The sequence below is a fragment of the Staurois parvus genome, unplaced genomic scaffold (genome assembly GCF_062004578.1).
Source record: "Staurois parvus isolate SC_StPar_1 unplaced genomic scaffold, SC_StPar_1.0 ptg000022l, whole genome shotgun sequence".
In the NCBI taxonomy this organism is placed as follows: domain Eukaryota; kingdom Metazoa; phylum Chordata; class Amphibia; order Anura; family Ranidae; genus Staurois; species Staurois parvus.
Genome location: NW_028317818.1, coordinates 3693970 through 3706966, shown reverse-complemented (window position 1 = coordinate 3706966; position 12997 = coordinate 3693970). Strand labels below are relative to the sequence as shown.

The 12997-nt window shown below is 43.3% G+C and overlaps 1 protein-coding gene across 1 annotated transcript in view; it reads right to left on the bottom strand.

Moving 5' to 3' along the window:
• Positions 1-12997, bottom strand: part of KATNIP (katanin interacting protein) — a 179715-nt gene that overhangs the window by 28476 nt on the left and 138242 nt on the right. The window contains exon 22 of the mRNA XM_089691998.1: positions 5309-5448. Coding sequence (XP_089548124.1) covers positions 5309-5448 — 140 coding nt within the window. The remainder of the gene's footprint in view (positions 1-5308; positions 5449-12997) is intronic.

Here is a 12997-nt window from a genome sequence, read left to right as displayed (position 1 = left end):
AGCTTAGGAATTTTATCCGTGGCAAAGTGTGATTCCTGTATGAAGAGTAAATCTGTTTGAGACTTCCGGACTTCTCTTGCTAGCATTGATCTCTTGAAAGGGGAGTTGAGGCCTCGCACATTAAAAGATTTGATGACAATCATTTGTAAATGGGGTCTCGGAGTACAGACATATTCGTGGTGTTTTTTATTCTATTGGTGGTCATGGTCACGGGGAAGAAATTATTCGTCAAAAATGAACATTTGTTGGTGCCATTGGAAGGGGTGTGTGAAAAGGGGAAAGTAACACTAAAAAAAAACTTGCACATAAAGCAAGTAAACGGTGTAGTCAGGGATACTACATCAAAGGTGGGGGAATCAAACAGGATATGACCCTCGATAGTGTCATATCTAAACACAACTGTGGAATTACAAGTCATTGGGTTCAGGCCGAACGCCAGCAATATGAGAGTTCAGAGAACGCCTCTAGGGAAAGAGGAAAGAAAATAAAACCACGGCTAGTGCCGCCCAGCCCGTCAGGTTGCTTCCATGTTTTGTACAGAACCAGGGTTGTTCTTCTGTGGGTCCGCAGGCAAAATGCTCCAGGCCTTAAGGAAGTCCAGACCGGCCTCCATATTTTTAATAGTATAGATTCTGCCTTGATGACGCACTATTATTTTAGTGGGGAATCCCCATTGATAGGCCATATTATGATTTCTAAGCGCTTTCGTGATTGTTATCATTTTTTTTCTGTTGGCAAGCGTGGCTTTAGATAGATCCGCATAAAGACGCAAAGTTGCGTGTGAGGATGGTAGTGGAGGTGGATTCCTGGCCGCCATCATAATTCTCTCCTTAATATGGTAGAAGTGGATTCGGACAAGCACGTCTCTAGGAATGGTTGCGGACAAGAATGAGGGCTTAGGTAGTCGATGTGCTCGATCGATTATGGCCTCTACCTCAGAGAGTGTGGGGATAAGCAGCTTAAAGAAGTGATGTAGATATGGTAGTAATGCTTCGTTAGACACCGTTTCGGGAATTCCTCTAAATTTGATGTTATTACGGCGTGATCGATCCTCCATATCGGCCAATTTGAGGTTGATTTGTTCGATGTCTGATGTGTGATCCGCATGAGCATCAATCAAATCATTGTGCGCTTCCACTATATCCGCTATGTTGGTTTCAACATGGCGGATCCTGCGTTCCTGTCTTTGGACCAGAGTAGTAATTTGGGACAGTGGTGCGGAAATATCATTATGCAATGTTTGGCGCAATAGTGTCAGCATATTTTTCATACATATTTCGGTTAGCGGTTGGTCAGAAGCTGGGAATGCGTCTAAGTCAGGCAGATTGGGAAGTTGAGATTGAGGTATAAAGTTTAGGGCCTGGCATGTGTCCTCGGGGTCTCTATCGAGCCGCGGCTTCGATTTTACAGGGCTGCAGGACGTGGGAGACAGTGGGGGAGACAACTCACCCAGATCCCCTGGATAGAGTTGGTGCTGCAGCCTGGGATCCACAGGCTGGGAGTTGTAGTCCCCCTCCTGGCTGCTGCTGACTCCCGGCATCTCTGCATGGCGGCCGCCATCTTGGATTCCCGGCTGAACGGCCGGGAAGAAATTGGTCAGTTTCCCTGGTTGCCCCGGGCTTTTTTTCCTGCGGGGCATGTCTAGTGGGCTGCGGGCACCCTCCGTGATCAGCTGTGTATGGTTATTTATCCCTGGGGCCGTAGTGTGCCGCTTCAATGCTGGCGGGTAGACGGAGCAGCAGCTATAGCGCGTCCATCTCCGAGCCGGCCGCGCATGCGCCCTCCTTAGGGGTGTCTTTAGATTCAGTCCTCTGTAGGTTGATCATTTTCATCAAACGATGGGGTATCCGTACATTCCTAACACATTACCCAGTCCATATCAGTATAGATATCCAGCATAATATTTTTCCCCATTGATATCTGATGTGTTTTCAAAGTGTTCCTTTAATTTTGTTGAGGGGTGTATATCTGAAAACTGACGGTCTCATTTCTTGAGGCCCGAAAAGGCCAGGACAGTACAAATTTCCCCTAAATAACCTGTTATTTAGGAAGGGGCATGGCGAGTTTTTTGATGTTGTAATTTGTCACTTTTTTTGGAAAATGAAGAAATTAAAAAAAAAAAAAAAAGTAGTTTTTTCCCTTTTTTTTTTTTTAACATACTGTCACCATTGCAGTACAGCACCATCCTATACAGTGGATATACAAAGTCTACACACCCGTTATAATGTCAGGTTCCTGTGATGTAAAAAAATGAGACAAAGATACATAATTTCAGAACTTTTTCCACCTTTAATGTGACCTATAAACTGTACAACTCAATTTTTTTTGGGGGGGTAAACATAAAAAACTAAAATAATGTGGTTGCATAAGTGTACACACCCTCTTATAACTGGGGATGCAGCTGTGTTCAGAACTAAGCAATAACATTCAAAATCATGGTAAAAAGAAGTCAGTACACAGCTGTCATCATTTAAAGTGTCTCTGATTAACCCCAAATAAAGTTCAGCTGTTCTAGTAGATCTTTCCTGACATTTTCTTAGTCGCATCCTACAGCAAAAGCCATGGTCCGCAGAGAGCTTCCAAAGCATCAGAGGGATCTCATTGTTAAAAGGTTTCAGTCAAGAGAAGGGTACAAAATAATTTCCAAGGCATTAGATATACCATGGAACACAGTGAAGACAGTCATCATCAAAGAGGAGAAAACATGGTACAACAGTGACATTACCAAGAACTGGACATTCCTCTATAATTGATGAAAAGACGAGAATAAAACTGTTCTGGGAGGCGGCCAAGAGGCCTACAGCAACATTAAAGGAGCTGCAGGAATATCGGGTAAGTACTTGCTGTGTGGTACATGTGGCAACAATCTCCCGTATTCTTCATACATCTGGCCTAAATTTTGCAAAAACACATCTGAAGTCTCCCAAAAGCATGTGGGAAAATGTGTTATGATCTGATGAAACCAAGGTTGAACTTTTTGGCCATAATTCCAAAAGATATGTTTGGCGCAAAAACAATACTGCACATCACCAAAAGAACAACATACCCACAGTGAAACATGGTGGTGGCAGCATCATGCTTTGGGGCTGTTTTTCTTCAGCTGGAACTGGGGCTGTAGTCAAGGTAGAGGGAATTATGAACAGTTCCAAATACCAGTCAATATTGGCACAAAACCTTCAGGCTTCTGCTAGAAAGCTGAATATGAAGAGGAACTTCATCTTTCAGGATGACAACGACCCAAAGCAGACATCCAAATCATCAAAGGAATGGCTTAACCAGAAGAAGATTAAACTTTTGGAATGGCCCAGCCAGAGCCCAGACCTGAATCCTATTAAAAATCTGTGGGGTGATCTGAAAAGGACTGTGCACAGGAGATGCCCTTGCAATCTGACAGTTTTGGAGTGTTTTTTGCAAGGAAGAGTAGGCAAATTTTGCCAAGTCAAGATGTGCCATGCTTATAGACACAAACCTAAAAAGACTGAGTGCTGGAATCAAATCAAAAGGTGCTTCAACAAAGTATTAGTTTAATGGTGTACACATTTATGTAACCAGATTATTTTAGTTTTTTAATTTTTACTTCCCTCCACCTAAAAGATTTCAGTTTGTTGTTCAACTGAGTTGTACAGTTTATAGGTTACATTAGAGGTGGAAAACGTTCTGAAATGATTTATCTTTGTCTAATTTTTTTACATCACAGAAACCTGACATTTTACCAGGGGTGTGTAGCCTTCTTATATCCACTGTAACTAGTTTTTCAGGGATCAGGGACACTGACTGGTGCTGGTATGTAAAAAACCAAAAAACATTTTTATTTTTATTTTTTTTTCAATTTGTGTTCTTTATTATTTTTTCTCTTTTTACTATTTTTTTTTAATACACTGTGATCAGAGCAATATGATGTTATCATAGTAACATTGTACTACTCTGGGGAAGTGATCAGGATTTTTGTTTTCTTTTTTTACACATTATGGTTGCTTATGCCAGTGAATTTCACTGGTATAAGCAACCATTTTACTAAATGAAATTGATTCATTCAGTATTTACTTTATTTGTGGTTAGCTGTGATTGGCCACAGCAATTCACACGGTACAAATGGGCTGTGTGATTGGCCCTGTCTGTACCATGTGATCACTGTGACCAATCACAGAGATCAACACAATAGTACTCAATGGATGGCATGAATAAATGCCATCCATTGTGTACAATTGTCATGTTATCTGCTGTGATCAGTTGCAGCGATCACATGGTACCGGCAGCGACCCGTACACTGATCTGTCATCCGCCGTGTCCGGGCAGGAAGCGGTTGAAAATATGACCACACACAGAAAAAAAAAAAAACAGAACTGTGGCCAAGTAATTTACACATTCTTAAAAGAACTAAATTAGCTTTAAAACAACCCCTCACTGACCCCTATAGCTGCAGGTACCGTGAATACACAGCAGAAGCACTTTTGCTTATATTTATCAGTTCAGTTTTTTTAGCTCACCACTTCCAGCAGTAAGGTGGCAGCTTTCCAGTCTTCTAATCACTAATGTAAACCTAAGGAGGTGCAAAGGAAGTAGGAAAGAACATGCAGAGGCCAAACTTGAAGAATTTCACTGTATCTCTCATAAATTTTGAGAATTAATTACTCTATGGTACCTGCAGCTACAAACTTAGGCCTGCTCCACATAGACAGTTATCTGCATACAGGGGCAAGAATAAGTGCATTCTTGCAGCTGGGATCACAGCTGCTCAGGCTCTATACCAAGCAATGACAAACAGAGTAGCCATTTTGTTTCCAGATGCATCCTTTCCTAAATATTAGTACAGCTTAGTCTACCATCCTGCCCCTCCAGCCACAGCAGTGTTAGCCTCTCATAGACTTTTGCAGGATTCCGACAGCAGTCAGGACAGAGTACTTCTGCCTTCTGCCCAAACCTAAATGCCAAAGCCTCATGCACCAGTCCTAAACACCCAGTGTGTATGAGGTCTAAAAATCAGCCAAGCTTGAGTAGAAAAGCCTGTGACCTTTCAGCATGCTGCAGAAAGGAAGTCTTGCCCTCTGTGTGGAAGCGATTATCACTTTGCAAAAGTCCAACACTGCTGCAGCACCTAAGTAACAGAGCCTCATGCACCGAAGTTAAACCCCCAGTGTGACTGAAGTCTTAAAGAATAACTATGAGACTTTCAATGCCTTTTGTTTTGATGCACCTAGAATGTATTTAGACAATTTCAAGTCACAAGTTTAATTGGGCTTTAAACATCACTCTCTGTCAAACCTGAATGGCCACAATGAATTAAACAATACAACAATGTAACACATACCAGGGTTGGAAGAATTGGAGAGAGCCAGGCATGTCTGCCATCACTGGTATTATTTATGCCATCAATGAGCTTGTCAGGGGTTCTCACATCTCCACATATTTCTTCTAAAATGTTAATGCTTTCTGGATAAGCAGCAATATCTAATAAAAGTCAAGTTAATTTTATACAAGTTTTACAATATGCATAGTAGATTTTGGGAAGTACTATAAAGCACAATTTGAGAAAAATAAACATCTATTAACATTTATGTTCCTATACTTTAGCAAAAATGTAAATGTTTATAATTTTATATTTAACCCTTTCAGCCTATATTCTCGGGACAAATTTAGCAGCATCAGCATGTATCGGTTAAATTGGCTATACCTCTATGACCATTTGGCAAAAATAGATGCTTTGTATATCCACTTGAAGATCAGGCCTTTTCTTTCACTTTGTTTACATGTAACAATCAGTATTTTTTGCTAGAAAATTTCTTAGAACCCCCAAACATATTTTTAAAGCAGAGGCCCTATAAATTGGTGGGTTGTGCATTTTTTTTGTCACACGGTTTTTGCAAATGCAATTTTTTTGAAAAAAAAAAAAAAACTTTTTTGAATTTTAATGCAAAAAAAAATACATAATCCAATTTTTGTAAAATATAAAAGATGTTAAGCTGAGTAAATAGATACCAAATATGTCATGCTTTAAAATTGCACATGCCTGTGCAACAAACAACGTAAATTTTACTTTCCATAGATGATGCTTTAAAAGCTTTTACAGATTACCACTTTAGACTTACAGAGGAGGTCTGGTGCTAGAATTACTGCATTCGCGGTGATACCTCACATTTGTGGGACAATCGTTGTTAGCATGCGTGCGAGACTGCCGCGTGCGTTCACCTTTGCGTGCAAGTACAGGGGGATGGAGGCACCGGCTGGTTGATCAGGACTCCCGGAGGGATGGGAGAATCCGGTAAAGGCTGGAAGTTCCTGAGAAACAGGGTGGTCCTAATAGAATTCCCAACAAGCAGGTAGCACATGTACCTTTGTTAGCACTCATATTAGCAGTCAGCCTTTTTATAGCATAGATAGAGAGAGCTCTCAGTCAACTCACACATACTGTAAAAAGTCTTATAGCCATCTGAGACTAATTAACCACTTGCCTACAGGGCACTTATACCCCCTTCCTGCCCAGGCCAGTTTTCAGTGCTGTCGCACTTTGAATGACAATTGCGCGGTCATGCAACACTGTACCCATATGAAATTTTTAAAAACTTTTTGAGACAGATAGAGCTTTCTTTTGGTGGTATTTAATCACCTCTGGGTTTTTTTTTATTTTTTGCTAAGCAAACCAAAAACAACTGAAAATTTCTTAGTTTTTGTTATAAAATTTTGTAAATAAGTGATTTTTCTCCACTGATGTGCGCTACTGAGGTTGCACTGATGAGCACTGATAGGCTGCACTGATAGGTGGCACTGATGAGGAGGCACTAGTAGGTGGCGCTGATAGGCATCATTGATAGGCACTGAAAGGCAGCACTCATATATGGCACTGATAGGCGGCACTGACTGGCAATGATAGACATTGATAGGTGGCACTGACTGGCACTGATAGGCGACACTGAAAGGCAGCTCAGATGGGCACTGATATGTGGCATTGATGTGCACTGGTAGGCACTGATAAGTGGCATTGATGAGGCACTGATGGGCACTGGCAGGTGGCATTGATGAGCACTGACAGGTAGCACTGCTGGGGCTGCACTGATCATCAGGGCACACTGTCCCCTCCGAGGAATGCAGATTACCAGCTCTCCTCTCCTCTCGAGCGGTCAGCGTGACAGCTCGTGAGGAGAGAAATGCAGATAACCGGCATTTCCCTATTTACATGCGATCAGCTGTGATTGAACACAGCTGATCACATGCCTGAGCCGACATCTTTGGCTCATTCCATTGATCAGTGATCCGCTGTGTCCAAGGGACACAGCACACTACCGATCACCGCGCTGCACACTCCCGGAGCCGCACACACGCAGTTAGAGTGGTAAGACGTCGTATGACGTCCTCCCAGAATGAGAGAACTGCCTTGTGCCCATCATTACCTTATATGGCGGGTGGGAGGCAGTTAATAAGGTCTGGCTAGCTGGTAAGTTGTGGACCTAGGAAAAAAAGGCTTCATCTCCCCTGGACCCACTCACCCAGACCCAGTGGTCAGAAAGGAGGGGGGGTTGGTTTGCTTCTATCCCCACTGAGCACTTTTCAAGTCCTTCCTAACCCTCCCTCTCTATCCTTCTCTTCTTTCGAGACTCACTGCATTCGGCTGTTTTCTCCCATTTCTCTGAGGATTGCAGTGATCTATCGGCCTCCTGGACCGGTGTCCCGCTTTCTTGATGATTTCTCTGCCTGGCTACCCTACTTTCTCTCCTCTGAACTACCCACTATCATTCTTGGAGATTTTAACATCCCAATTAATGTCAACAACCCGGCTACATCCCAACTCAACATAACCTCATCTTTTGCATTAGCAGAATGTATACAGTCCTCCACTCACTCTGATGGGAATACATTAGACCTTATTTTCTCCCATCTTTGCACTCCCTACAACCTCACAAACACCCCCTTTCCTCTCTCTGATCATAATCTCATCACCTTCACAGTGTCCTCATCTTCAAACACCTATCCCTCCAAGCAGCAAACAATTACCCGCAGAAACCTTCATAGCTTGAACCCTGCTCCTTTCCACTCTGCAACTGACCAACTCTATGACAGAATCTCTCCCCTGTCCTGCCCTGACCCGGCCACTGCTGTCTACAACAGTTCATTTCCATCCACATTAGACTCACTTGCTCCTCTAACAACACGAAGCATCAGGCCCCGACCATTACAACCGTGGCAGACTGACGACACCAGAAATCTTAAGCGACATAGTCATGCGCTGGAGCGATTGTGGGATAAAACCAAATCTCAGCAAGCATTCACCTTGTATAAATCTGCATTCTTAACATACACTTCCTCCCTCCATGCTGCCAAACAAGCCTACTTTGTCACTCTCATCAATAGCTTGTCATCCAGTCCTCGTCGTCTTTTCTCTACTTTTAACTCTCTACTTTCTCCACCTCCAAACAGTAGCTCACTCACTGCTCACGAGATTGCAAATCATTTCAAAAACAAGATTGATGCAATTCATAGGGGCATCGCCACTGCACAGACATCCATCCCACTTAGCATACCTTATACTAAACCTCCCTCAACACTTTCCTCTTTTGACCTTGCTACTACTGAAGAGGTCACTAAGGTTTTCTCAGAAGCCTGTCTCACCACGTGCCCCCTGGATCCTGTCCCGTCACACTACTACAGTCACCCTCTTCTTCCATCCTATGCTCCTTCACTCACATCTTCAATCTCTCCCTCTCTAAACGGTGCCTTCCCCTCCCCTCTAAAGCATGCACAGATCACTCCCATACTTAAAAAGCCCTCCCAGGATCCCACCAATCTGAACAACTTAAGACCCATCTCCCTGCTGCCATTTACCTCAACTCCTAGAATGCTTAGTCTACAATAGCCTGAGCTCCTACCTCACTGACAACAAGCTTCTTGACCCTTTACAGTCTGGCTTTCGCTCACTCCACTCCACTGAAACTGCCCTACTAAAACTCACTAACGATCTACTAACAGCTAAAACCAATGGCCACTACTCCGTACTCTTACTACTTGACCTCTCTGCGGCTTTTGATACCGTTGACCATCCCCTCCCCTCCTCAAAAAAACTCTACTCTCTTGGCCTCCGAGACTCTGCTCTCTCCTGGTTCTCCTACTACCTTTCGCAGCGCTCCTTCAGCGTTACCTAGAACTCTGCCTCCTCCTCTCCACTTCCTCTTTCTGTAGGAGTCCCTCATGGTTCTGTCCTTGGACCCCTTCTCTTCTCCATCTACACCTCCTCCCTTGGTCACTTGATAATCTCCGACGGCTTTAAGTACCATCTCTATGCTGATGACACACAAATCTATCTTTCTACCCCTCACCTCACTCCTTCAGTCTCCTCTCGCATTACTAGCCTACTAAGTGACATATCGGCATGGATGTCATTCCACTTCCTCAAACTCAATCTTTCCAAAACTGAGCTCTTAGTATTCCCCCCAGCCCGTGCCCCCTCCCCTGACTTCTCCATCACGATCAATAACACAATCATCAGTCCCTCCCCTCATGCCAGGGTACTAGGTGTAATCCTAGACTCCCATCTGTCTTTTCAGCCCTAAATCCAATCGCTGTCTAAATCTTGTAGACTTCAAACTCCGCAACATTTCCAAGATATGGCCATTCTTAACCTAGGAAACCACTAAGCAACTTATTCACTCCCTGGTTATCTCTCGCCTTCACTATTGTAACTCCCTCCTCTTTGGCCTACCTCACCGCAGGCTATCCCCTCTTCAGTCCATCATGAATGCTGCTGCCAGACTCATCCACCTTACTAACCGTTCTGTATCAGCCACCCCTCTCTGCCAATCCCTCCACTGGCTTCCCATTTCCCAACGCATAAAATTCAAAACATTAACAATAACATATAAAGCCATTTATAACTCTGCCCCAAATTACATCACTGATCTTGTCTCCAAATATCACCCAAACCATACTCTCCACTCCTCACACGACCTCCTGCTCTCTAGCTCCCTTGTCTCCTCCTCCCATGCTCGTCTCCAGGACTTCTCCAGAGCTTCCCCCATCCTCTGGAATTCTCTGCCCCAATTTATCAGACTATTGCCTACTCTGCTCACTTTTAGGCGATCTCTGAAAACCTCTCTCTTCAGGGAAGCCTATCCTGCCATCAGCTAATAATGGAATCTTCTACTCTTTCTACCAGTCCATCCGCTACAGTTACTAACTTTTGTACCACTAGCCCCTTCCTCATAGATTGTAAGCTCCGAGGAGCAGGGCTCGCCTATCCTTCTTGTATTGAACTGTATTGTCTCCCATTACATTGTAAAGCACTGAGCAAACTGTTGGCACTATATAAATCCTGTATTATAATAATAATAATAATAATCTCACCCAATGCTCTATGTAGCTTCTGGGCACCAGGACCCAAACCTTTAGAGCTAAGAAAATAAAAGTTTGTTTTTTTCCATAATAGACATACAGTAAATCACAAAGGCTTTTTAGGCAAGAAATCTAGGTGACACAAACAGTGCTCAGCATAAATGAGTACACTTCTTTTAAAAAGTTGGATTTTAACGGCTTCCCATCTGCCCTATAGCAGAAATACTGCTACAGGGCAGCATGGGTGCGCAAAATCAGGTATATATACATGATTTTGCAGTTCTGAGTAGTAGGCCCGCACACACCCTACCCATGCCGCCATTCACGGCCGCAGCTGTCAAACACCGGCTCCCAGCTGGTGATTACTTGCCGCCACCCGGTGATTGCTGAGGGTATCCAAACGGGGAGGAGAACTGTTTGTAAACAAAACAGTTCTCAGCCCTGTCAACTCGTGCACACTGCTTTGCATGGCACAGCCATATAAAGCAGTATGCTTACAGTGAAACGCAAACACACCCAGCACACAGTTAACCATTTGATCGCCCTTCATGTTAACCCCTTCCTGCCCAGTGCCATTAGTACAGTCAAAAAGTGTGAGAGAGAGACACTGACTGGGGGAGATTAGAGGAGAGGAGCGGCCCATAAAGAGTCTCAATTCCCGGCTGAAGAAACATGAGGTCACCATCACTGTACTTCCACAATAGAGATCCCTCGTCTCTGAAATTTACGAAAAGGCTCTGAGCTAACTGATCTTAGAGACCCCCAGAGGAAGCGTGGCTGCATATGGAGCTGGTGTCGAGTGGAGAGATCCTTGCTCCAGGCTGGCTGGCTGTTCCATTTAAAGGGGCCCCTACAGAGTCATATTGGTTCAATGCGCGCAACCTATGTGCATCTGGTGAATGAGCATTTTATACATTGCTGCATGGAGTCACATAACAAGGATTATTATTATGGAAATTACCTATGAAGTTGAAGTTTAACCACTTGTATTGCTGACCTATCCGAGTCAAGCCTGCACGTCTTTCCACATATCTCTACTCATTAGACTGTGCAATATTTTTTCTCATTTGAGCGCCTCAATAAGCGCCATATTCATTTGGTAGTTTTACTGTACTGAATTTTAATATATATTGTCATATTTTAGCAATGCACCTTTATATATATATATATATATATATATATATATATATAAACTTTTACTAGGTTGGTTGGATATCCTATGTTGGTGCAATTTGCAGCTGGTTTTTTAATGTATTTATTTATATACTATATTTTACATATATTGAGCGCTCGCTGTACATATTTTATTTGTTCTTAAAAAATAAAAACCGCACAGGTGATCAAATACCACCGAAAGAAAGCTCAATTTGTGGGAAAAAAAGGACATACATTTAATTTGGGTGCAGCATTGCACGACTGTGCAATTGTCAGTAAAAGTAACACAGCGCCGTACCGCAAAAAATGGCCCGGTCAGGAAGGGGGGTAAATCCTCAGGAGGGCAAGTGGTTAATCAATATCTTAAAGCGATTCTAAAAGGTTAATTTCTTTGGGGGGGGGGGGGGAATAACAAACATGCTATCCTTACCTGCTGTGTGCAGTGGTTTTGCACAGAGTAGCTCAGATCCTCCTCTTCTAGGTACCCCCACAGGCTCTTCTGGACCCTCCCCCTCCTGTCGGGTGCCCTCACAGCAAGCAGCTTGCTATGGAGGCACCGGCTGCTCTGTGTATCCATTCAGACACAGAGCCATGGCTTGGCCACGCCCCCCTCTCCTCAGTGGCTGACTGGCTGTGATTGACAGCTGTGGGAGCCAATGGCTCCAGCTTGCTGTCTCAGCCAATGAGGAGGCAGAGACCTGGGACAGCTGAGTCCGTCATTCACATCGCTGGATCATGATGGGGCTCAGGTAAGTATTGAGGGGGATGGAGGCACTGCTGCAAACAGAAAGTTTTTTTTTTTAACCTTCCTGCATAGAATGCAGGAAGGTAAAAAAAACCTTGAGCCTTTACAACCACTTTAATGAACACAAGAACAATTTCAAAAATTTTTACAAAACTGAGTTTTAAAGAACATTTGTTTAGCTCAATACATGAAAGTAAGGTTAATATAACTTAAAAAATCTTCAGTTTTACTCAAATTAGTTGATGCAAAAATGAATACACCCAACAACAAAAACTACTACATCTAGTATTTTGTATGACCTCCATGAGTTTTAAGGACAGCACCAAGTCTTCTAGGAATGGAATGAACAAGTTGGCAATATATTGCAACATCTATTTTTTTCCATTGTTAAAGAACGACCTCTTTTAGAGCCTGGATGCTGGATGGATAGTGATGCTCAACTTGTCTCTACAGAATTCCGCATAGCTGTTTGATTGGGTTTAGATCAGGAAACATTCTTGGCCTGAATCACTTTCACCCTGTTTTTCTTCAAAAATGCCACAGTGGCCTTAGATGTGTGTTTTGGATTATTGTCATGTTGGAAAAGTGCGACGACCAAGGGCACGGAGTGATGGTAGCATCTCCCTTTCAATATAGAGTAGTACACATCTGTGGATTTATACCATCAATGAAATGCAGCTCCCCAACACCAACAGCAGTCATGCAGCCCCACAGAAGGACACTGCCACCATGTTTCACTGTAGGCACTATGCATTTTTCTTTGTACTTCTCACCTTTGCG